At 40.0% G+C, this 26,977-nt stretch overlaps 2 protein-coding genes across 2 annotated transcripts; one reads left to right on the top strand and one right to left on the bottom strand.

Moving 5' to 3' along the window:
• Positions 1–198: 198 nt before the first annotated feature.
• Positions 199–2,709, top strand: spryd4 (SPRY domain containing 4). Its single transcript, XM_034211086.1, has 2 exons — positions 199–377; positions 1,832–2,709. The coding sequence occupies exons 1-2, from the start codon at positions 251–253 to the stop codon at positions 2,371–2,373; spliced, it is 669 nt and encodes a 222-aa protein (XP_034066977.1). The 5' UTR covers positions 199–250; the 3' UTR covers positions 2,374–2,709.
• Position 2,710: 1 nt separating this feature from the next.
• On the bottom strand, positions 2,711–18,537 carry LOC117543055 (glutaminase liver isoform, mitochondrial-like). Its single transcript, XM_034211085.1, has 18 exons — positions 18,234–18,537; positions 16,685–16,772; positions 13,946–14,067; positions 10,026–10,155; positions 9,870–9,949; positions 9,584–9,747; positions 9,047–9,105; positions 7,333–7,365; positions 7,179–7,237; positions 7,028–7,094; positions 6,862–6,912; positions 6,398–6,574; positions 6,150–6,281; positions 5,748–5,840; positions 5,557–5,618; positions 5,326–5,402; positions 5,166–5,229; positions 2,711–5,038 (listed from the first exon to the last, which is right to left on the bottom strand). Exons 1-18 carry the CDS (start codon positions 18,440–18,442, stop codon positions 4,876–4,878), a joined length of 1,830 nt encoding a protein of 609 aa, XP_034066976.1. The 5' UTR covers positions 18,443–18,537; the 3' UTR covers positions 2,711–4,875.
• Positions 18,538–26,977: the final 8,440 nt, after the last annotated feature.

Genomic DNA, 26,977 nt, shown 5'->3' with positions numbered 1-26,977 from the left:
AGTGTCTAGCTTTTAAATTTAAAAGAAGACTAAAATAAGGTTGCAATTTTTCAGTTTTGACCATAGGTTTTGACCATGGTTTTGACAGGCTGTCTACTGTCCTTGGTGCTGATGTGTTTCATTAGTCTGGGTTGGATGTTCCTCTCCAGGCCTGCAGGGGGCGGAAGAGCGCCATGCTGCTACATTTTGATAAACAGAAAGAACCAAAACATGTGAGTACAGTACAGTACTAAGAGCAGCAGCGAAAAACATGGCGATCCCCCTTAAAGCAGCCCGTCTCTCTCGCCTGGCAGGACGGACTGTCACCTCTCTCTCAGCCTCACAAACTGCCAGCCTGCCAGAGAGGAGATGCTACATCTCCACCTCGACGGGGAATAGTGAGTGACATTTTTGTAAAAGATAAGAAGAGAGCTTCTCCTATGCAGCTCAGAGGTCAATGTCCTATCGGGTGCTGCTAATGACAGCTAATGACAAATGTTTGTTATTGGTCTGGACCTAGTTTGGTTAAAACCTTCTCTTGTTGCCACGACACCAACATTCGTTAAATATGCGGTATCTATGGGGACGTAGTGCACGTTAACACATCGTCCAGGCATAACAAACAATACAACAAAAGTCGAGAAGAGTCGAAAAAACGTTCAGAAAGTTTCATAGGATGCACCTACTTCAGTTAGATACTTATACTGCGACCCTTAGTGGGCTTGTTGTTTTGAGTGCAAATGTTTCTTCGCTAAAACTTGACGACGAGTTAGTAACAATGGCGTAGAAATGATTGGACGAAAACTATGTTTGGCCAGAAAAAGTACACAATGTGACATGTGCTATGTCACATTCCCCCAACAGTTTAACAAAGGTGACAATCAAAAAGAGCACGTATACCTGTTCTCTCAAGTAGCTTTCCATACAGCATCTGCACCGCTTCTTGTGTAGCTGTGTTTGATACATTTTACAGTGTTTTCCTACTGCTTTCATGTTTAATTATCCTCTCTGTAAGATGCAAGTCTGTTCTTGAACAGGCAGGTACCAACTTCACGGTAAACAAATACAACGTGCACCCTGAGAAGCTAACAGTTAGTCATTTTGTTCTTGGAAAACTACTTTAAAATATTATTGTTTTTACCAGAAGTTTTGGTTATATATCTCGCCGCTGTGTTCAATCTCAAGTTTTTCTCCAAGGGACAGATATTAGTTAACCTTAATCCACTTGTTCATGGTGACCACAGTTACTTAACTTGTTTAAACTGATACGAACTTCTACAAACTACGAGCAAAAGATGACCAATCAAATGACAGAGGGGCAACAGGTAAATCACCTTGGCGCATGCGCATTGTTGTCTTCGCAGTCGTAGCGCTTGACATTGCTAAAGCCCAGCCTAACACCATGTTATATAATATAATAATGTAATATAACAGCAACAAGCAATGATATTTTAAATGCCGTGCATTAATCCAGAAATGTATTAATGTCCAAATTACTAGTTTAGTTTAGTACCACTAAAACCACACTTCTTTTTAATGCCAGCAGCTGGTGCTTTACCTGACTTGGCCTCGAAGTAATATCTTTACACACTTGTGATGAGTGTTTGGTTTTCTTTTAGACTTGTATCTAATATGCTAACACTATTAGTTAGCTTGCCAAAATAGGTTGGTTTACATTATTTTATGACGGGACTGATCAGAAAAATCATTTTAAATCATGTAAGCGCCCTTAAAAGCGACATTTGTATAGCACATGCCTCATCATCTTAAACAAATCAGTACTAATAAAGACCACAATTACTTTTCCATTATCAACTATCAAACAAAAAACGTTTTCCTTTTTTTTCTGTAGATTTACAGTTCAAGCTGAATGCGCTAACGGCTCACAGCAGTCTGGACCTCTTCAAGAAAGAAACTGGCATCATCTACCGCATGCTGGGCCTCGACCCCAGCCGCCTGCCAGACAACCCAGAGCGTTTCCGAGACTGGTCCGTCGTGTTTGGTGATGAGAAGGTCAGCAGTGGACGACACTACTTTGAGGTGACGGTCAAAAAGTCTCAAGAGTTTCGTGTGGGCGTTGCCGATGCGGCGATGTCCAGAGAGGATTGTGTGGGAACGAACAGCTCCTCCTGGGTCTTCGGCTACGCTCAACGCAAGTGGTTTGCTATGACCAACAACAAGATAATTCCTGTGACGCTAGTGGGCAAGCCAGACCGCATTGGCATCCTTCTCGACTACGAAGCTGGCGTTCTGGGGCTGGTAGACGTTATACAACCCACAATCATTCACACTATCAAAGCCCAGTTCAAAGATCCACTCTGCCCCGCGTTTGGACTCTGGGACGGGGAGATGCTCACACACTCTGGTCTGGAGGAGCCCGAAGGCCTGAAGTGAATCAGTACGAACTATGATGGCTGTAGGAAATCATCAAATCATTTAACGCTTAAGTACAGGTGATGGTCAAGTTGGATCATTAGAATGACTCTTTACAAAGCAGGTTCATACTTTATGTATGCCATCCAGCCTCAGGCAATCATATCACAGAAGCTTTTTTGTGTGTACCTCATGTATTACCTCGCATACTAAATGATGTGAAAATTGTGTGTTGTTAATGTTTTGTTCTCTTTACCCTGGTATTACCATCACAGTTACAAAGCTGAAATTGTCACAAAACCTTTTTCAGTCTCATGTTCATACTGTACACTGTTTAATAAAATAACTTCACAGAAACTGCTTTTACATTTCTTTTATTTACAGCAGGATGATGCATATTTACAGTAACGCGATAGTGGAGCCTCGCAGTGGCGAAACTGTGGCGCGCTTACACTGAAACATCATATTAAATGCACATTTACACTACAACAGACAGCAAACTTGAACACCAACATGTGGACAGTTCACAGACGAAATGCAGCATGTTTCTTTCTAATCAGAAGACGATTAATTGTTGATTGAGACGCAGCAATAACAACTTTATAGCGCATAACAATAACATAAGCAGAGTTAACAGAGATTAAACAGATTAAAACGGAATAGGCCTACATGAATAATCATAGGTTTCTAACAGTGACTATTAACACATTTTACACAATTGCACATTTTTGTGAATTCGGCAGTGGAATCACACACACACACACACACACACACACACACACACACACTCTCTCTCTCTCTCTCTCTCTCTCTCTCTCTCTCTCTCTCTCTCTCTCTCTTCGCGCACACACACACTACAGAACATCGAATGTGGTGGAAATAAACTCCCTCATGAGAACATGAATGTCCAGTGAGTCCAGAATCTCCTGCTGTATATGCAGCAAGGCCAGGTGAGTGAGTCTCTTCTGGGTAACTGTTACGCAGCCAGGTTTTCAGGCGACGGAGCGCCGAGAAGGATCTCTCTGACGAGGCCACAGAGATGGGCATGGAAAGACACAGCTGGAGGAGATTTTCCACGTATTTGATGAGTCCTCTTGTTTGCATGTGCAGGCTGGACATATACACAGCCAGTTCGTGAACAGTGCAAAAGTCCTCATCCTTCGTAAGGTCTCCCAGCATCCTCGTTTGCATGTGAAGACCAGAGACATCTATGTTTCCTGGCAGCTGGAGAGATCTCAGGTCTTCCTCTGTGCCAACTGACCCCTTAGCAGCAGCAAGCAATGTTTCCTCCCTGCGTGAGGCAGTTTCCATGCCACTCTGGTCAAAACGGCGCTTGATTTCACTCTGCACAAGATCAAGAGCCTCGAAAAACTCTCTCCATGATGCCACTCCTTTTGTTGGTAGAACAACATCAGCCTCTGTTGTGCTGTGGAATCGGAACAGTGTCTTGCTTACCCGGCTGCCAGCTGGGTCAGGCATCTTGTGTACGTACACAGAAAATATCATAACAAAAACCGCTGGCCATGAAAAATCACAGTTGAGGAGGTTGAATTGACCAGTACTGCTACTTATTAATGATATTTTCTATATGTCAACCATTTGAAAAATAACCATGTTTTATAGACTGCTTACACTAAAATGCTAACTCAAAATAAAACTTTTTTATTGATTTGTTTAGTGAACCTTTTGGCGTTGCAGTTACAACTCTCCGCCAACAGATGGGGCCAGCCCCCTCGGCACCCCCCCTTCCCGCGTCCCTGTGTTTAAGATACTCATTCATTCATCACGTCTCAATGATTCAGTCCTCTCATAATAACATTAATTAATTTCCATACCTAAACCCTTATGATCCCTTGTGGATTAGAGATTAGACCATCAGATTCCTTTCCCTTCTCAAACACCCCCCCCCTATTATTTTTAGACTTTATGACATCATCCCCCTTTGTGAATCACTGTCTGCTCTTGCATATGTGTTTCTTATTTCTAGCGCCAATGCTTTTCTTTTCACTTTATCGTTTCACTTTTTAAAACCTTTTATCACTAGCCTCTTGGTGTTTTATTGATCTGTGTTTAATTGTGTTGCTGCTGTTTGCTAGCTTTTCGCTATAGATCATTCCAGCCAGCAAAAATAAGGTCACTCTTGGGATATAGCCTTATTCTTTATTTTCTATAATGATTTATCAGCACTTTTATTCTCCGAAATGTTGGATGAATTCTAAAATAGTCATTATCTGATCGCATAAAAAAAAAGGGTAAACTGCTAACTAGCTCACCTGATGAAAATGGTTTAGAGCGCTCTCCACAAAGTTGCGGCCTACTACGAAGCCTACTATTCTTTAGGGGACAAAAACGTTAACTATTTGTATATACATTACACACTTTCATATAAATGATCCAGTAAGTGTGTTATTATGATTGTACATGTGCAAATAGAGTTGGACTTAGAACGGACAACATGGCCCACCCCTGTGATCTTTGACGCCCCCAAAAGGAGGCCTGACCCCTGGATGTGAAACCACCAGGTTAGACGATGCCCTTCAAAATATCCGGCGTGATCTTCTGCTCCTCTGTGTCACAGGGTGCGTCGACGTCGCTGTCAGTGTACCCACGCTGGTACTCCTGCAGGACTGAAACAACGACATCGTGGCCAAACTGCATGGCGTCATCTATCGCCGTGTTCCCCCATCTGATAGATAGATAACAGAGTGTAATGTGGAGATGGGTGAATTGTTATGATGGAGATGGAAAAGGACATTATTACTATGTTTTTTAATTGACAATGAAGATGAGTAACTCTATATTAAAGCCCCTACCTGTCTTTCATGTGAGGATTCACTTTACATACTTCAGTTAGGAAGACAACTGCTTCCACATGACCTGAAAGACAAAGGTGACCAGCGCCATGTTTCATCTACTCTCTTTTGAATATCAAAGGGATTATTAAATAATGAACTTTTGCTAATAGAGTGTCACCTTCTGCAGCAGCAACGTGGAGCGCTGTGCGAGAGTCGTAGTCTCTCTGCTCCATGTTCAAAGCTGAAAGGGCAAACCTGGAGGGATAACAAAGGAACAGAGGAGAGCCATCACATGTGGAAAGGATGACACGCATGGCAAAACGTCAGAAGCCAAGTATAGTTAAAACCCTACAAATACATAAGTAAGAAACTGGGTAGTTTGAAAGGCAATTCTTCTGATTTGACTTACCTCCTGAGAGCCGTGAGGTCTCCACTGTAGGCTGCAAACATCAGGTTTACCACCGACTTGTTCTTATGGATCAAAAGGAAACATTACTATATGATAACAGACTTTTTCTTAAACATTTCACAAAAAGCTATATCTATGGTTCTCACTAGCCTCGTAGAAAATTGCAGATACACTTGTTAGCCTGAACTTACTGGATCTTCATCTGATCTTCTCCGGGGGTCGTGTTTCTTGGTGAAGTGTCTCAGGTTGTCGTAATTGTGGAAGTTGAAATGAGACAACAGATCCTAGTGAATTAAGAGTTGATTAATATTTGACAGACCAATATGAGAAGGGATGACTTAACAGGGTCTGTGAGCATATCATTATTAGTAAAAATACTCATAATGTACCTTTTATCAATTAATACAAATATACATTGACACTATGATTTCCATCACTTTTTTAATGCTATTTTGATTTGTTGATTATTTTATTTTATAATAGTTTTAACTGTATTTTATGTTGTTGTGTATGCCCTGCAACAATATAATATCTTCAAATGAAAAAAGAAAAGAAAAAAACACAAAACTATAAATGGGGACATGCCTTCATACCTGACAGAAGTGAATGCCACGAACACTGTTTCCCAGCCGATCCAAAGGTGGAGACCAACACATCATACCCATGACGTTGGGGACAACCAGCAGAACAGCACCTGAAATGCCAGATTTAGCAGGCAAGCCCACCTGAAGATGAGAAGAAAACAAAAAGTGTCAACCTGGATTCAACATCTCGTGCTACCATTTTCAGCAACAAAAGTAGCAATGTTTTGAAACAGATGCTTATTTTCCAGGTGACTCACATGGAAGGCAAACTGTCCGGAGAAGTCGTACATGCCGCAAGAATGCATGAGGCTCAGGGTGTTGCGAACGGCTTCAGCGCTCAGCACACGCTCGCCTGTGATTGGACAAATACCCCCGTTGGCCAGTGTGGCCGCCATAACACTTCCTGAATCACAGTTCACCTCAATAGAGCACAACTGGAAAAACAGTCAGAGGAATCATTTGAAAACTTTGGAAATACACTTTATTGCTGAGGGTAAAGGCCGATTCTAAAAGCATTAACTACATTTTTATCCAGTGGTGGAATGTTACCAAATGCATTTACTCAAGTACGGTACTTTCTATATTTTATGCTAGTTATTACTTTTTCTCATACAGAGAGTGATATACATTTTCTTATTTAACTCAAAATATAAAATACACTTATTTTCAAACTGACAAACCTTTCTTAGAAAATGTTTTCCACAGAGTACTGCAATGTTACCTGAAAGTAGAAGTCAAGTGCAGCCATCATGTCTGCATTTTCAGGAAAGCACTGCAACCGTTCAAATCAGAGTGAGTACATACTGAGCAAATACTTTTTGTTGTTGTTGCACTAAACAAGCATTGAGGTGATTGCAATTCAACAAATGAAAGAAAAAAAAACTCACTCTTTTCTCCTTGAGGTAGTAACCAATTGCATAATTCCTATCACCGGTCTCCCTCTCTGACTGGAAACTTTAGAAGATGACAGCTATTTAGAAAGTTGCATTGTCTGGATACATGCCAATGAGGTGGCATTTTCTGAAGCACAGTACTCACGTTGCATTGCTGAAGCCCACATACTCTGTACCAGCCAAGCTTTTCAAGAAGTCCATCACCTGCAAGGAGATTATATGTGCACGTGGTTCAGTAGGAAGGCCAAACATATGTGTAATCAAAAAAAAGTCTTTAAAAGGGTAAAGCATTTACTCACATAGTCGAACCTCTCTGCCTTATTTGAATGAGGCTGTCAACAGAGGGAGAAAAAAGTCACTTTCTGATGCCAACAGTCAGTGAATCCCTATAGATGGCAGTGTTTCAGTACTTTGACACCAAAGCATATATTTGTTTCCAGTAATGGGTAGGCTGCGAGCTGTGATGTGTACATGATGTCTCCGAGCCCTCAGTCCATGTGGCAATGAGCACACAGTGACCTGGGGGCTTTTATGGCTGTGCTTAAATTTCACCGACCGGTAAGGGAGAATTACCAAGTTGTTAAATTAACAAATACGGACCGTAAGCACATTCATATTTAATGACTCTACCTATAAAGGATGGTATCTAATATAACTAATATAATAATATGAGTTGGAGGGCAGACTGGAGAATTCACCTCATGCCCAATAAAGGAGTTTATTTTATTTATTTCCAGGTGGCTTCTCTCTGGTGCTCTGACAAATATTTGTTTTAAACTAAATATATACATTTCTGGCATTTTTTAACTTATTTTTCTGACCAACTTTGTATAAATCTTTCAAGCCATCGTCACAATATGGCACTAACATACAGATACAATCAAACAAATGTAAAACCAAAAAAAAATTGTCCAATTAAAATGTTAAAGTGATAATTGTTTCCAGTGGTGTATATAAAAAAGCTATTTTCTGCTGCCTGAGTGTAACCTACTTTTAAGTGTATCACCTCCTCAGTATGTGTATACAAACAATGTCCCCTTAACACACACAGGAGCGAGGTTCGCTAACACACCTTCTGTTCAGGGGGCTGTAATTGGACAGAAGCACACACACACCCCTGCTGTCAGGCCCACACACACACAGTACCTCCCTCGCTGCTGAACCTGACCTACATATGATAAAAAAGTCCAGAGTATGTCCTCATTCAGCTGGAATACGTCAGGGGAAAAATACACAACCATATAAGGCTAAACTCCACCTCTCCATGTGTTACAATAAGGCCAAGGCTCACAGATAAGTGTGATGGTCAGTCGCATGGTGATGACCAGAGTCCAGATGCTACAGGACCCAAGTGACCAGACATTACATGAGAGAGTGCAACATCACTAACAGCTTCAGCGTAAAATACATAGCATTACTTGGCTTCTCATCGTTGGATGCAATCATTCAGGCCTTTAAAATCCAATAAATATACAATATCATTTTCAGAGCCATACAGATAATGTTTCATAGCACAATAGGAACGCTTGCAAACACTTCTGTCACACAGATTGTAAAGAAATTCCCATTTTACAATGATTTCTGTATGCACATTTCTAGTGTACTTGTGAGTGGCTCAGGAATAACAAGGGCCCATGCATGGACTATAAGAACAGGATGTGTTCTTTAGTGAAATGGTGTAAAGGTTAAAACAAGAGGACAAGATTTCATGTTGCACACTACAGCCTTCATTTTGCAAATGTTTCTGTCTCTACTGAAGATGTAGCTGAGGGGAGAGTTTTAAAAGACCTGAATTAGAGCATAATTTGTGAACCCCTTTTATTTGGGAAACATGGAAAAATGTCTAATTATCCGGTTTAGTTTTGGGTTGATAAACAGTGGGCCTATTTCTGGGCATGAATGGATACAGGACATCCGACTGTGTGCTGTGTTTTGTGGGTATATTCTGAGTTGTAAAACCTCTGCTTCTACTCACAATCAATGTATTCATTGCAGACAATCCTTTCAATTTACCTTAAGTAAAGAACTGATGACGATAGCTCCGGCGTTCACCATCGGGTTGTGTGGTTTATCTGCACAAGAAACAAGAGTGTGTTTTCACTTATTAGCCCTAACCATGAGAGCAAGAAACTGCTGAGATTAGAGGAGATATTTCATCTGGGGAACAGAGAGTAACATCCGCTAATAAACTCAAAACATAATATACAATTCTCTTTTCTCCAGAGAGGAGAATAAAATGGCAAATTGCTGTAAAATTGCAATAAAGTGGTATATACATTATTTAAAAAAAGAAATTCCATCTGGACAACATTTTTCCAGTAAAATCTGTCTGCTTTTTGCCCTATCTTTGCTCTGCCAACAACCAGTCTGGTGAAATGACTGATGACCTGATTTGATAAGAGTCAAATACCATACTAAGGGAAAGAGGTTTTGTATAGTTTTGTTTTTTACAAAACAAGGTTCATATGTTCACTCAGTATTATTGTTAGCTCTTGTTATTGTTTACAGAGGTAAACGGGAGCTAACGTTTTGATTACGCTTATCACTTACTTTCGTCATTTAGTGACAGTTTGTTGAACTTGAATCCACTTGGCTCTTTGCCCACAAAGCGGTGAACATGCTCGGTGCCGAACTCGTGCACGGCGATGGCATACTCCAGAGGCTTCACACACGACTGTAGACAAAAGGGAACCTTGGTGTCACCCACAGAGTGTCTGCATGACATGAGGATGTGATGGAGAAGAATGGAAATTAAATGGAGGAGTGTTAGTGCGGGAATACACACGGTGGAGGTTTTCAGAATGGAGCACACATTAAAGTGAAGATGTTACTGTACCTCTGTCCATCGATTGTGCACAGAGATACGCCCCAGAGATCGGGACTGAACTTAGCCAGCTGAGGAATGTAATCAGCTACCTACATGAACACACACATGAGTGTTACTGTAACGATCGAGCTGATAATGATTCATTATTGAGAGTTAGTAACGTACCTGTCCTGCCTCCTGCTGTTGTGCACTGTCATACATCCTGTCGATCTGCTGGGTCAACTCATCAAAGTTTGGTATGACGAATTTTTTTCTAAAAGCCTTTGTCAGCAGAATGATGTTGTTTCCCGCACACCTGCAGGAGAACTCATCATTAAACAGACATCATAGGAAAACATTTGAAGACATTTCAAAAACTCAATCTTGCAAAAATACCACAAACAAAACAAAAATAACCACCTCATGGCTTTAGACCTCCGCCAACCAACACAGTTGCAGTTAATACACATTTCTGTCCAAACAGCGTAAGGGCCTTTCAGAGGAACAGGGTTAAAAGAAAAGTTGTAGCCATGACAGTGGACAAGGCTTCAAATATGCATGTTTGTGCAAACATTAAAACATGGATGCTTCAGGTAAGTCCACACACACACACACACACACACACACACACACACACACACACACACACACACACACACACACACACACACACACACACACACACACACACACACACACACACACACACACACACACACACACACTCCCCATCTGATTCTGAGTCTGAGATGTTGTAAGAAATGTGATTATTATGATGTCATAGTACATTTTCACACCTTTTAGACATTTTCTGTGAAATGTTCTCATAATTATTTTTCTGATTTTTATTTTTGGTGCTTTGTTCTGCAAAGCTACATAATTAGCATCACAAAAAGTTATGAGACAAAATAAATAACAGTAAACATCAACACAAGTCCGGGCTTTGAAATGACTTTTCCTTTGATAGGAGTTAAATAAACTCATTTGCTGGCGTACGTCCACTTTTTCAAGGCCAGTTTATGTTGAATGCTGCAATGTTTGGAAAATAAACCTTGATGTGGACATTTGAACTTTTCCCCATCCCCTTTTACCTCATCTAACCCTTGTGTGGTGTTCATATTTGTGTTATTCAGCCAGTGTTCGTGGTTCTGGTGGACCCGCTGCCTTTCTGGGTTTCAATTCAACACAATCAAACTATTTTATGTTAAAATACTCAACAGATGTTTACTGTTCCCAATTACAAGCAATAAAAACAGCATATATGGTTATATATATATATTGCCCTTTTACATTTTTTAGATCACATTAATGAATTAAAGTGCTACTGACCGGCTGGTCCCGTGGCTCATCTTTTTTTTGTAACTAGCTGATGCTCAATCTCATCCTCTTCTTCAAAGTCACTGTCAGACTCAGAATTCTCAGAAATGTGATCCTCACATTCTGAAACCTCTTCCTCTTCTAGATCATCATCAAATGGTTCTCTCTCTTCCAAAATCATTTGCAAGGCCCTCTGAGCAGAGAATCTTTTGGCCATGTTGATCAGCTGTGATAAGGACCCAAACTGGCAAAGCTTTATTTATTGTGTCTCGCCCCAAATGTACAGCTGGGAGTGTGAACAAAATTAAGATTGGTTCCCACAAAACATAATGCGGGAATGTGAGAGCAGACAGGTGTCGGTGCTTGAATTCATCAACAATGTTGCAACCTTGTGCGGGAATGGCAGGGGCGGAAACACAAAAGTCTCACACACACACACACACACACACACACACACACACACACACACACACACACACACCACACACACACACACACACACACACACACACACACACACACACACACACACACACACACACACACACACACACACACACACACACTCCATCTGATTCTGAGTTATGATGTTGAAAGAAATGTGATTATTATGATGTCATAGTACATTTCACTTTAGACCTTTTGATGTCAATGTATACCATTGTAAGGGGCTGAGAGGCAGGGTAGTGGGAGGCACCTACATTCCCAACAGGTGGCTCCACCCTCTTCCAATTAGCAGTATTGGGAGCAGGGGTGGAGACCTCACACCTGGTGCTAATCACTCCCTCAAGGGAGACAAAGCACTTTGCTCAGTTGTGGGTGGCACATGGAGGGAGCAGGAGGCTCCCAGCGTGATGAAACATTTTGGTAAGCTGGTAAGTCGGTTAGCGGCCCGGCTACGTTAGCCTTTCTTTAAGGGAAGCTATTTTTGAGTTTAATAGCAATAAAGCCTTTTTTGGATTTGAACACTGCCTCTGTCGTGATTGCTGCACTACCACTTTTGCTCTTTATCTGCCCAGTCCTGTTACACCATTTAGAAATGTTCTGTGAAATGTTGTCATAATTGGTGCAGTGATTCTTGAGTTGTGGCCAACACTTTTTCTCTGGGATATTATCCAAACATTTGTCAAAAGTTTTCTTTCTTGGACTGAAAAACTGCAGCCTTAAACACGGAGACTGGTTCTGCCTGAAAAATGATTGTATAACTGAAACTCCAATCAATTGTATCTAATTGAAATGCTCCACTCCTCACTGGGCTTTCATTATTTTCTTTTTCATCACAATGGATTCAAAGTGACCTGCTTTAGACCAATAGATACCCAGCTAAAATAGTAAGCACCCTCTCCTGCCTATATCAGCAGAGCCTCATAGTTATTAGAGATTTTCACATCTACTGTATACATTGTCAACAATTTTGAGCGCTTTCAAGGAAAGGCATTTACAATCTGACCCGCTGGACTCACTAATCCAGGGTGATGTTTGCGTGAGGCCACCGGGAGAGGAGAATAGAGAGAGCTTGCATTATTCACATGGGTCAATTCCTAAAAAAAGAAGGACATAGCTCTCTCTATTTCTAGTAGCCTATTTATATAGTGAGTTCTTGAATGTTCTTCAGAACAGGATAACCTTACAAATCAAAGAAAACAAGCAGAGAAAGAAAGACACAGCCAATTAAGTTTGACAAAGACTACCAGGCTGTGTTACCCTCTGCTGTTCCAAGCCAAAGGATGAGACGGAGTGTATTACACTTACAAATAACACCATTTGGCAACAGACTGCATGGAGCTTACAGATCTGTTAAGTGTACTAATGAAATAGCCACAGCATGGGGCTCAACCAGAATGATGCCCCCTTCTTTCTGCTCCCTTTACTGCTTTGGCTGCCCAGTGTGTGCGAGAATTTGGTTAGTACTGTAGCAGCTGTCAGCCGTAAAACGCCTGTCTCTGTCAGTCTCTTGGACTCAAATAGCGCTGACCACTGAATACTCCTCCTGTTACTCTTGTACTTCAAGGAGTACAAGAGTAACAGGATATAATTACTTTATATTACGAGCGGCTACACTTCCACGGACCCAAACTGACATAGTGGCATAACCTGTGAATTTACAACTTCCAAGTCTGTCACATGATGCCATTAGGCCAACAAAAAAAGTTTCCCATAGACCTAGGACATTGGTGAAGAAATGTCAGTTAATCAATTTTTTCGAGTTAATGAACTTCAAACACTAGTTAGCTTTTCTTTTTAGGTACTTGAAAATATCACCTGGCTACCTATCTACTTGGGTTTCATGTGCCACTGTGCTATTTTCCTATGAATGAATGACCACATCTCACACTCAGTATTCAGTTCTCTTTACACTTCCAGGAATCTGCCTTTCTGCACTGTGATGTTTATACAGAACAGAGTAACCACACATTGGCTCTAGAAGTGGGCTTTCACATTTTTTGGGTTACCTGAAGGAGAGGCAATCAGTTTGTTGCGACCCGCAAATTGCTAGATGCACACTGCTCCTTTAATCGCAACAAAGTAAACAACCTTTATCTTACCCAAACTTGCACCCTTTCTTCCTTTTTTTGCGTGCATATTCTCAGATTCATATGCAGGTTTGATAAACCAATTGGAATAAATAATATATTATACTGGTTATGCAGCAGTGACAGAGTGTTTTATTAAAGCAAATATAGAGAGTGCTCTGTGTACTTTTGACATGGAGGTAAAAGTTATTCACTCCCCCTGTGAATAACCGTGTGCATAACTGCGTTTACATAAATACACAAAACTTTTCTCACCTTCTGAAGAGCTTCTTGTCCATCATGACCGGCCCGACAGAGTCACGTGAGGATTGTCGCATTTGACGGACACAGTCACGTAGGCGAGGGTCAGAGGTTAACAAACCTGTTTTTCTTAAAGCCTAGAGAAGAGGGAGAAGAGATGGTTTTGAGCGACAAGGGATACAAACATTGGAATCGTTTATGCATTCATCAAACACTTTGGATCAGGCACAATAGTGGTCATTGAATGGCTATTAGCAGTGTGTTGAACATGTGTACATAGGGTAAGTGGAGGTACACTGTTGGAGGGACCTGTGACCTGAGATTTTCCTCGTCATAACTACACTGTAGCTATGTACGTATGACTAATAAAAGCCTTGAACCTTGAACTTGAATAGTGAGGGATAGTAACTTCAAATGATTGTGGGTGCCCACCTGGGTATAAGAAGTAAATACAGACGTAGACTGAATCACTTGAAACCTTCTCGTAAGTCACACGTCAGGCTGCCTGCCACTGTCTCAACCATGTGCATCTATTTTGGGGACGCCATGTGCACGACCCGCTGATTCATTGAGCTAACGGCAGACAAGCACATGGCTGCTTTTGCTGTGTGTCATTTTTAGCTAAAGGACAGGAAATTCTAAAGTTAGTGCTGCCCTCATAGTTTTGTATGCATACATTCGCCTGCACGTGTAAGAACATATTACGTTTTCCACACACAACAGACACAGACAGGCCTTTCAAATTACAGCTTGGTTGGCATGATGAAATAACTAAGTACCTCATATGCTTAAATCTGTATATTAACTCTTCATACACAGTCATTTAAAGCTGAAACTAAATGTATTGAAACTGTCAATTAATATATGAGTCAATCGACAGAAATGTCATCAGATACAAGGTTGATAAACGGTTAATTATATATAAATAAAAAAACAATTATTTGTTAAATATGTTGCAGTTATTGGTCCTGGACTATTTTTTCTGGGTTGTCAGATAGAACAGGCAATTTAACCAAGTAGGACCAAACAATTACTTGATAAATAAAGACAATAATGATTCAGCAGTTACATTTTTAATCATAGTTTGTCAGGGTACTATATTTAAATAATATAAAACTTACATTTTATATTTTATCTAAGCTCACTAAAAGGGCTTACCATTCAATTCACTTTCATGTGTATCAGGCAGGATTGGAAAATACATTTTGTCTTGCTTTGTAAGTTTGAAAATATATGAATGGAAGATACAAAAAATTGCAATCTCAATACAAATCAGCTTGTTTCCAAAATGTTCTGATATTTCAGAGTCATTCTCTTGATACTAGACCACTGATTTATGTTATATCTCCATTTCTACATCAATGGAGAGAACAAACCCAAACTCTGCCTTTAAGAACAAGTATTGGAGATTGAATATTAAGTGATAGTATTTATTATATACTCCACTAACATGGAACAGTCTGCAAAAAGAATGGAAAATTACCAAGCTAGTACCACTACATGTTTTTAAAGCTCGGTTGGATGCTACAAAATCAGATGCTGTTGGTACCTGTACTTGTGGTTAAATATGTAAATTGTAATCCCTGTACATTTTGCTGTATGATGTCCTTTTGTTGTTCTGTTGTTTATGTCTTCTTGTGGAACCTACTGCTGCAGGTCTCCCTTGAAAAAGAGATCATTGATCTCAATGGGATTTTACCTGGATAAATAAAGGTGTTGAATTGAATTGAATTGAATATAGCATCTGTTTTAACAGGACACATATAAACTTTCAAGGCAGACTATAACGCTAAGTGACTTGTAAGGATGAAGGGTTTTGCAGTTCTTCTAACATTGATGTTGACTTACACTCTCACCATTAAGTCCTCTCCCAGTCACCTCTACAAACACATCAGGTCATCCGTTGCATGACAACAAGCCACACCTCTCTTCTCCTGAATGCATGTTCCATTTTAAAATTCCTGAGTTGTCATAACACCCAGGTCAGCAGATGTCCATGTCTGCGTTTTTTTAATGTGACGGTCTTAAAGGTCATGCCACATGAAACTAAATGAGGTATGCATTAGCACGTTATCAGAGTGCACAAAAAAAACCTTGCAGTCTCTGTCTTAGTTATCTTCCGAAATATGTTTGTATATAAGATATAGGAAAGAATAAACTTTTAATGGGTTCACAAAGCATTACATAACTTCAATACATTGTGTGTACAGGAGATACTGGCACCAAATCAGGGTTAATGAACAGTGTTTGTTAAGTGAACAATGTTATGGTGGTTACTTCATTTTTTAATCCAGATGGTAGTGGGTATTTGCGTTTTATTTTGTTCAGTGGGAAAGCCTTAACTAAGCTCTTTGGTTCTGTTGTTTAAGTGAAATGCCCTTGATCTAATGAGCCATCTTATCACATCAGCAGGTACAAAATGTTAAGATAGTGTTGTAATGAAACCCCCATTATAAAAAGGATAATTACAAAATGCATGGTATTCTCTAATGGTGATTACATCAGTCTTACACCACCTATAATTAGTCCTATTACATGACAAAGTCCCTAAATACCTTCTTGACTTGAACATGCATTCAGATGGAGATGCTCTGGATTCCTGTTTCCAGCTCCTATATCACTCCCCAAGGTTGATTTAACCAAAGTCATAGGTGCTTTTCGGAAATACAATACTGAGGCAGTGCCACATATGTCATGGAAAGTCATAACAGTCCATGGCGTGACTGAGAAAGTGTGAGTGTGTTGTTGACTCACAGAAATGAACTGGGACAGCGGGATTGTCTCCTTGCCTTCAGTTATGGTGTAGAAAAGCAGGTCCTCCATACTGGACATGAACCTAATTCTGCCAACACAAAAAACACATAAACATGTTTGCACCTTTTGTTATGTTTGAATTTGCATTGGCTCCAATGTTTTCAGACAAAACCCTGAGATGTGTGTCAACGTTTACGTCAATAACATGGCCAGTAGTGAAAATACTGGCATCATGACAGAGGCTGTGGCCTCTATGCCATGTCTAAATATGTTTACAAAAAACAATCATAAGAAAAATTCATTTTGTCATAGTGCAGAAGGCCTATATACAAATGTGGGCTTCCATATTGTTTGGGTCTAGTATAGCTAATATACACACGTAACCTACTTTGAAATACTATTCACAATTTGTATGTTAATAATTGTACTTATTATAGCAAGAGTTGGAGGAAAAAAGAAAGAAAAATACAATTACAAAAGTAAACTGCTAACTGAAAATAGCATAACAATCCTATGGTGTACCATGATAATCAAAAAATGGGGAAATGGTTGTTTGCTTATTTACCAATAATACATAACAAGTTTGAAGACACACTCTGGTGTTTGAGTTATGTAACGCTAGCTAGAGACACAATATAGTTAGCTAGCATAAAGCCTGGAAGCCATTGGGAATAGCCTTCTTCTGGCTAAATATTTAACAAATATAGCCAGCTATATCAAACCCAATAAACCAAACACAGACTTGTTATTAACAATGTTTTTTAAACTTTAGTTTGTGAATGAATAAACAATCAATACTATAGAAGGCTAATTTGTAAGTTTCAGAAGAGCAGTTGGCGTTTCCTTTTTTCATGCCATTGGACATGCTAACTGTTTTGGCCTTGTTGCTAAGCTAAGCTAACTTTCGTCTGACTGTATCTTCATGTTTAGAAACGAGTGGAATCGATCTTCTACAATCCTAGCAAGAAAGTGAATATTGGTAAGAGAATTTTCCAAAATATATCTTACATAAAAAGTCTAACTTATAATTAATGCTGCACAATTTATCTAAAAATATTCATTTTGGAATATTTCAGTCTACAATTATTTTATAAGTGTGATGTTATGGTAGAAATTACTAAAAGCTTGACATATGGGATTGCCAGACATGTGAGTAGGCCTTGACCAGACAGTTCACTCATGAATACTTGATCCTTCTCAGATTTATTGTTTGTTTGTTTGGATGCTCATTAGCTACTTCTTCAATAATAGGTAATGGTATTATTACACTACCATGATATTCTTACTTACAGTGGGACCTAATACATAACATAACCACTAACTTCTAAATAAATCACTTAACAACTCATCCAATAGGATAAATAAGTCATCCATATCACATCACAACAGAACTAACACAAAACAGAAAGTCATATATTGTTCTGATCTTAGCTAAAACATGTTGTATTTCTTATATTTCATTATGTAAATGTTGTGGGGAATTATTAAATATATATGTTGGCTAATTATTGGTGATTTATTCATTTAGACACAGCATTATGTGACCTACTTGGGGTGTCCTGGGTCCGCATCAGGGCCCTTCTGGTGGAAGGCTCTGTGGGTGTGGTGTGATGCTGCAGCCCAGCAGGGGAGAGGCACAGGTTGCTGGGTCCGGGACAAAACAATGTTGTCAGCTCCACCTCTGCTGGAGATCCCTGCATTTTTAAATAGCTGCAAGATTCCCGGGTTAGCTGTCCTCAGACTTTTCAGGCAGTGCATTGTGTGATAAGTAGGGCTTAGTCTTTAATAATTCAGAGGATGTGTTTTTTCCTCTTCCCAGTAGCTTATCCAGAGAGATATTTGTGACCAATGGCCCTCTGTCCTTTGCTTTAATAGCAGCTGCTGTCCTACACACTGGCTCAAGTACAGGCTGTGACTCGGGGGCGGGGCTCTGACACATGCAGCATGGTGGGGTCAATAACCTGCAGTTACTCAAGTCCAACTGGTGTTTGATTATAGGCAGAGACGGTTTAGAAAGTTATGGAGCATATTTGACTTAGGTAAGACTTATTACGTTAGCTTAGGAAGGAAAATAATATGTATAAACATTTGTTATGTTATATTCCTACTTGTGTTTGGTCTGGTCTTTAGTTTAGGCCTAGAGGTACACAGCTTTATGTCACTTTCAAAAAACTTGCTGACTATTTTGTTCCAAATTCAAATCAAAAGGTCAGATGAATAATGTCACTCATGGCAGTTTCAACATAAACCTTTTTGATCATTGTGGCCAAAATTCAGATGTATGAGTTTAACCCTTGTATGGTGTCTGTGGGACCCGTTTTCATTATTTAGCTAAAGAAAAATGACATGATAAATTATTTTTACAAACTCACACTCAATGGCCTTGGCTCATTTTCTGTGAAGAACATATATCAGAACACATTTTCAATGACCACCCACTGTACACCCCCCCTACACATTTACATTACATACAGGATGTTCGGGTCCACTGCACGGCTAAAAAAAGTGTGAAAATTGTAGGTCCAGTGCACCTGTCTGGTCCTTCTGTGTGTGTGTGTGTGTGTGTGTGTGTGTGTGTGTGTGTGTGTGTGTGTGTGTGTGTGTGTGTGTGTGTGTGTGTGTGTGTGTGTGTGTGTGTGTGTGTGTGTGTGTGTGTGTGTGTGTATATGTGTGTGTGTGTGTGTGTGTGAGACTTTTGTGTTTCCGCCCCTGCCATTCCCACACACATTGTTGATACATTCAAGCACCGACACCTGTCTGCTCTCACATTCCCGCATTATGTTTTTTAATCTTTATTTTGTTCACACTCCCAGCTGTACATTTGGGGCGAGACACAATAGATAAAGCTTCGCCAGTTTGGGTCCTTATCACAGCTGATCAACATGGCCAAAAGATTCTCTGCTCAGAGGGCCTTGCAAATGATTTTGGAAGAGAGAGAACCATTTGATGATGATCTAGAGGAAGAGGTTTCAGAATGTGAGGATCACATTTCTGAGAATTCTGAGTCTGACAGTGACTTTGAAGAAGAGGATGAGATATGCTGTTTTTATTGCTTGTAATTGGGAACAGTAAACATCTGTTGAGTATTTTAACATAAAATAGTTTGATTGTGTTGAATTGAAACCCAGAAAGGCAGCGGGTCTACCAGAACCACGAACACTGGCTGAATAACACAAATATGAACACCACACAAGGGTTAGATGAGGTAAAAGGGGATGGGAAAAGTTCAAATGTCCACATCAAGGTTTATTTTCCAAACATTGCAGCATTCAACATAAACTGGCCTTGAAAAAGTGGACGTACGCCAGCAAATGAGTTTATTTAACTCCTATCAAAGGAAAAGTCATTTCAAAGCCCGGACTTGTGTTGATGTTTACTGTTATTTATTTTGTCTCATAACTTTTTGTGATGCTAATTATGTAGCTTTGCAGAACAAAGCACCAAAAATAAAAATCAGAAAAATAATGAATATTTCACAAGTTTTTGTCAATGTCTGAGTCATTTGTTGGTGTCATACCTTTTTTCTTTGATTGTAAAATACTTTATGATAAAGTGTGTCAGCTTAATCTGACATTAACTTAAGGTCGGGTTATTTTTATTTCAACATGGACTGGGGAAACCTGTTTGTTGTCTTGTAAATAATGTAATATAGGTAAAAATCATGTTCACACTAGAGAGTCATTTCTAATGCTGTTATGTGGCGACACCCCATGGTGAGTTTCCCAAACTGACACACTGAAACTTTACTATTTTGTCCTCTAGGTGTCGTACTCACTCCAGCGGGACCCGATGCTCAGGTCAGTCTCTATTCCCTGACTGTTGTTTTGTTGAGAGTCCTGTGTCTGAGATCCTTCCTCTCCATAGAGGTTTTTGGCAGGTTTCCTGGTTCTTCAAACACAACTGTTTGTATCATATGAGATCTCTTGAGACAGAGGCCTGACTTCCTGTCTTTGATGTCAGTCCGCTGCTGTGTGAGAAGCTCCTCAGTAAGACAGTGGCAGACTGTGATGGAGCATTGTTAACACAAGATAAACAGGTTATAGGGTATCACTTCCCAAAAACAGAGGATCAAGAAATGTAAACTGAGGCAAGAATCCGACAGTAGATCGGCACTCTATATTAAAAGCTCTTAGCTATTTGAATTGTGCCTATTTATGATCTAATATTTGTCAGTCATTGTCAAATATTGTCTTGCTCTTTAAATAGTGGTTCTCAACCTCTGGGTCAAGCAGGTGCATGGCTTAGATTTAAGGTTAGCACTAAAACATCTATAGATGTATGTGCAGGGAAATTGTTGTTGCAAACACCAGCCAGATTATTATTCAGGGTCTCGGCTCTAAAAAGTAGAGATCCATTACTTTAGATGCGATTTTTGCTATTTATCTAACTTAAAATAGATATTTGAAATATAAAACTATTTGAATTGTCGTCCTACTGTTTTCGAGGCTGTTCTAATGAAGGCAATCTATCACCAGATGAAGGTGATATCCCAGTATGTTTAGGTTTAAAGCACACCTGCTAAACATTCACATTCTACCTTTCAAATTCCTGCTGACTGCAGGATTAATTTCCAATCTGACTTTAGAGGCTGACATGATATTATCTCAATTACCAAATAAACGAGGCCTCGTAGGCTCTGGTGGTCTCTCTGCATTTCTAGGCGTGTGACTTCTCCAAAGGGGTCCATGCTAACCCATGGCCTCTCTACCTCTGCCGGTTGTAGCTTCTCTGTTTTCAGACGAAAATGTTTTCCATTCCTGGGCCAATGAATGCCACCTTTGTACCTTCATCCTCCATCTTGTGTGAGAAAGCCCCCCTCGCTGCACTCACCAAGCCTGCACAAACTTAACCTCTTCCCCCCTCCACCTCACACAGGAAAAGAAACATACCGGGTCTGGCGCTTTGATTCAGGCTCAGTAATCTGGAGGTCTGGATAAAGCACTGGCTTAGAGAGCACTTTGGACAGCCAGTTTTGTGGAAAGAAAGGTGTAGTAGTTGCTGAAATGGGATTGAAACAGCATTTGGATTGAATCTGATACAAATCTGCTGAATCCATGTACCAGACTGGTAAGGGCCTTCAAAAGAGATGGCCAAATAAGTTAATTTAGACCAGTTTATGCTACAAAATATATGGTAATAAACATTTTAAGAGATATTTATTAGTTCTTCAGCAACTCAAGCCACTTGGACCTTTTTCTTATCCACATGACACCAATTACCCTGCCATTTTCATAGGATTGTTGCTTATTTTTTCAACTTCCCAAAGCCCCTCTGGGCCTTGAAACACTACTCAGGCTACCACACACATCTCATGTTGGACTGAATGGTTTAAAACCACATAGACAGTAGACAGTAATGGCATACAACACCTAAATCCAATCCATTTTTAGTTAGAGTCAACCTAGTTTCGGCTCCACTGTCCTATGTAAGACTTCCTGCATGAAAACAATTTAAAACCAATTAGGGTACATTGTGGAACTAAGTTGCCAGTTAAATGCTTGTGGAGATTAAATGCACCGTTTAATGTATCTTTCAAATGAAAGAGTAAGGGCCATTATCCTTGCGCCACCCAGAGAGAAAGGAATTCCAATCTCTTCTCTAAAGTGAACCTCACCCACCCACACACACAACCACTCACACACGCACACACCCGCACCCGCACGCACACACACACACACACACACACACACACACACACACACACACACACACACACACACACACACACACACACACACACACACACACACACACACACACACACACACACACACACACACACACACACACACACACACACACACACACACACACACACACACACACAGAGTAAGAGAGAGAGGGAGCATATAAACATTCTAACTATCTATCAGTCCATTCACCTATGATGCCATTATGTCCGATTTTCACTCCAGTTGTCTTTTCAATTTGAGTTATATTAGCCACATTGACACTCCAAAGTGTTGGTTCGGCAGATTTCATTATCTAAGGAATATTATAACCCCCAGATGATGAATTCTACTTTCACAGCTATGAACAAATTCCAAAATGACAAAAAGGAGTTAAATCATTATTTTCATAGGTTTTCTCATTTGCTTTGGTACAAAGCTCGAATCCTCCGTACGGACAGGACCATACATCTAATGTATCATTACAGTGTGAATTTTCTTCATCTCTGAAACTAGCTGCAGATTCAGATGATTTCGGAGCTTTAAAGTAAGTTTAGTCTCAAGCTGCAAACGGACAGCAAAACTACTGTTTGGGTTCACTGTCACCGCTCTCATAGAAGCAGACAGCTGTTCCCAGTGAAAAGCTCTAAAACCCCACTATACCTGCTCAGCAAATAGCAGACGGACAAGCTGCTGAACATAGTGGAGCATTTAGCAACTGAATGGACAGATATTTCCTTCAGGAGTTGAGCTGAGATGTCCTAAAATGGCAGAAACTATTTTTATATACACTAGGTAATAACCGTTTTACTCTGGCAATGCCCCACACGTTACATTTTCTGCCCCAGCAATAAGACAAGAAGAGAGAATTTGATAATATATTTTAAAATCATTGCATTGGTTTCCTATCGGTTTTAAGGTTGAATCACTGAATCTTGTGGCACAGCCTTCTCTCTCAGACTGGCTTTTAAGATGTACCTATAGCAGGATCCTCTGTTGCTGGCCCCTAGTATCCTCAAGGATCCTAATAAAAAGGTGGAGAGATGTCAGCCACTCTTATCCCTGAAACAGTCTGCTTTATGATTTAAGGTACTCTACCTCCAACTCTGTGGACATTTCTAAAATAAAACGTAAGATATATATTGCTGTTTGTGTGTGGACAGGTAGCATTGCAACAATGCAATATTTATACATGAAACTTAGATTTGTATTTGAAACAGAATCCGAGTTCGTAGAAGGGTGTGGTCCAGAAAAGGAAAGGGGCCACTGGCCGGACCCACTTTGCATCCCTGGTCGGATTTGTGTCACCAAATTCAAGATTCAAGGCTTTTATTGTCCTTTGTGCATAGCTACAGTAGTTATGACAATGAAAATCTTAGGTGTCCAGGTGTCTAGTTAAGATCATAATGCAGGCTGCATTCAATATGGTTATGATCCTATTGCAAAGCGGTCTTTGGTTTGCTTTTGTTTTTCATGTGTGGCTCATTGGCTCTAGTCTTTGTATGAAATGTGCTAAATAAAGATTCATTACTTGATTTGCATTTTATTCATAAAAGAGGCAGTTTCATTTTGGTGGTGTAATGAGCATTAGAGCCTCATGGGGGTGCTGGCTCAGCTATTTAGCCTTGTTGCATTGGTAATCAAAGCACAGTATTCAAATGTTCTCTGTTTGTTTTTCCTGTTTGTTCTCAATTTCATCAAATGGTTTTTTTTGTATCATTTAAAGGAAGCGTTTGTCCTCTAGTCACAACAGCAATTATTACAGCATCAAGGCTTTTATAGCGTCCTGTTGGCATTTCATCTGATGTTTAATTACAGCCTGAACATTTAGACAGTTTTAACAACTTAGACTCCAATGCGAGTTGCTGTCAGTCCTAAAGGCCCGTCTGTCCTCTCCTCTCCCCCAGGTGGGGCTGACCCCTCCTCCCATCACCAGTTTGTGTGTCCACCAGCCTCCTCTCTGCTGCGGTCACTGTGCCGAAACCTAGACACCCTCTAGACCCCTGGAGCCTCTGTGCACCCGTACAGTGGAGAAAGGTCAGTTTCTCCCCCAACACCACCCTCCTTCCGTCACGGCCATCTCTTCCCCTTCCCCTACCCTCAAACCCGCCCCTCCTTCTTCATCCTCCGAGCCTCCACACCCTTCCTCACCCACCAACCCCCATCCTCACCATGCAGCTATCCCACTGCCCTGCCATCTCGCAGCATTCCGCGGCCCGTGCACACAGAGGCCTATTGTGTGGGCCGGGAGACGGCAGAAGGCAGCATACAGTCGGAGAAACGGAGAACAGGGATGTGTAGAGCTGAAATGAACTCAGTATTCCTGCTGTACCTCGATACAGATCTGTAGTCTTTCACGTTTTCACTAACAACGTTTTAGAGAGATCAGCGGCAGATGAATGTTCAATGATTGCTCCACAGCTCTGAACGGAGTTCTTGTTACCAGATCATAAAATCTCTCTGCACTTGTAGGAAGTTGGCAGATTTAAAAACATCCAGGTGGAGAACAGGTTGTGTGAGTTATGTGATTAGGAAAGTTAAGAATGATTCCCATTCTTTTTCAGTATTTCCCTTGGTATGATGAGCTAAGAATATCCATAATGAATGAAATGTCTAAATCCCCTGCACAATGACAGGATTGGGCTATCTTTAATTCAGAAGCTTATAAAAAACGTCAGAATGGTTTACTTGTTTAGTATTATTTGCAATTTCTGTGGCCAATCTGGTTTATGGTCTATTTGTCTAAATAATGGTGTAATCTGGTTTGAGCTGGCCATATTATTTATACATAACAGTAAAAATAAATAGGATATATCTATAAATGGTGGCAGTATTTTCTAAGCATCTCCAGGTTTGTCTTTATTTATTCTTTTCCTTTAGTGTGTTTATTTTTATCAGACATAATGAACCGATATTTATAGTCTTCTTTTACATTATTCCATATCTGTGAGTTTAGGGTTTGTTTTCTAAGCTATTTTGACTATTTCTCTAAAGTCTTGCCTTTTTTCCAAGAGGAGCAGTTAAAGCCTACCTATGTCAACATCTGTATTCTAACAGCCTCTCAGTCTATCCCAAGTTAGAGCCCCTTACAGCAGAACTGTACTGCTCCTTCACTTTCATTTCCATGACACAGCAACAGTGACTTGACCTGGGACAGCAAACTAGACACAGTGTGGCACTGTATACCCCCGTTATTGTCTAAAGACCCCACATTATTTATTCAGCTGGCTCTTTCAATTCCTGAAATGTTTTCGTTCCTGGATCCATCAGCATAATCACTATTTGTCTAACTTTATATGACTAAACCCAGTAAATCCTTTGAAACTAGGATAGTGCTGACCTGGGCTATAATGATCTTAATAAGAGGACAGTAAGAAAGTGAGATGAAAACAAGAAATGTGTCAGTGGGTCTTAAATGAGATTTCTATTAACTTCTTCCACACATAAATCCAAAATAACAAACAGTTCTGGCAAACAAGAGCAAAGAAGGTGGTTCAAATCTTTCTTTCCTGTATGTGGAATGAGGGGCGCTCTCCAGGAGGTCGTGACCCTGGAATTACTGTGCCTCTCCTCATCACAAAGACCCCCTTTCAAGCTCGTTCACCTGGGCAATCTGGAGAATGGGTACATGATAAAGATCACATGCACGTTTCATCACCCTTCTGGCTCAGCTTCACAATAGATAACTCTTGCATATGTGCTATTTTGCCAGGAATGTTTCTATGAAGGTGAATAGTCAACGGAATAAGGCATTGTGGTTATTTAAAAGTTATATCAAGGCATGGATATTATATTTAACTGCTGAATTCAGAGGATGTTGCTTGTATCCTCACAGGAATTTCCTTCAATCTGAGCCCCAGTTGGATTGTTCTTTTAAGTGGATCTCACAACCTCCTGTTAATGGTCTTTGTCCAAACAGACAAGGCTCTCAGAAAGTTTGACTGCCATGTGAACATGACATAACTGCACTGTTGATTGGTCAGCTCAACACTTTAAGGTTGTCTAAAGTCTGTGGATTAATCCGTAATCCAAGAGACTAGACCGAACAAACAACCCCGCTGACCCATTGTGGAGTTCGCATAACCAACTGAGAGTTTAACCGCACACGGCACCTCATTATTATTAAAAAAAAAGAAAAGCTTTGTTAAGTATTTAAGAACATTTATATCAAAGAGATTCGGGTAGAAAGATTTCTAACAGTCTGGGAAAACTTGAAAGCCATAATGTTCAGCTAATGAACAGTTTCGTAATAAAGCAGTTTGAAGAAAATTATCTTTAATCTCACAATCATTTTGTGTCTTTTACAATATACCAATATTTTCTAAGGAAAAAAATAAACTTTGCAAGTATTTTTTTTTACATTTGTGACAGTACGAAGTCTTTCTTTACCTTCTTATAAATAGTTTCTAGCTATGCTCCTAGAGAAGTATGACAGTGGAGTAGAAAGACCAGGTGTAAAGGAGTAGATTTTTCTTCAAAGTATTATGGTTTTCAATACATCCAAGCTTATTCTCAGAAGAAAATACTATAATTTGTCTGTAATCAGTTTTCAGATGGTCAAGAACAATAACATATGTTCTTGTTTTCATGTATGTGTACACCATAATACTGTAAATATGATTTT

The sequence above is a fragment of the Gymnodraco acuticeps genome, unplaced genomic scaffold (genome assembly GCF_902827175.1).
Source record: "Gymnodraco acuticeps unplaced genomic scaffold, fGymAcu1.1, whole genome shotgun sequence".
NCBI lineage: Eukaryota > Metazoa > Chordata > Actinopteri > Perciformes > Bathydraconidae > Gymnodraco > Gymnodraco acuticeps.
The sequence above is the reverse complement of the archived record's forward strand: the minus strand, read 5'-3'. Positions and strand labels throughout refer to the sequence as shown.

Bases quoted from the DNA above. Each gene is read 5' to 3' on its own strand.
- spryd4 (XM_034211086.1), top strand. From the start codon at position 251: ATGGCGATCCCCCTTAAAGCAGCCCGTCTCTCTCGCCTGGCAGGACGG. The intron at 378-1,831 runs GTGAGTGACATT...TTTTTTCTGTAG, and splicing joins CTCCACCTCGACGGGGAATA to ATTTACAGTTCAAGCTGAAT.
- LOC117543055 (XM_034211085.1), bottom strand. From the start codon at position 18,442: ATGCACTGCCTGAAAAGTCTGAGGACAGCTAACCCGGGAATCTTGCAG. The intron at 9,950-10,025 runs GTACGTTACTAA...GTGTTCATGTAG, and splicing joins AACAGCAGGAGGCAGGACAG to GTAGCTGATTACATTCCTCA. The intron at 5,403-5,556 runs GTAAGTCAAATC...TTATCCCTCCAG, and splicing joins GACCTCACGGCTCTCAGGAG to GTTTGCCCTTTCAGCTTTGA.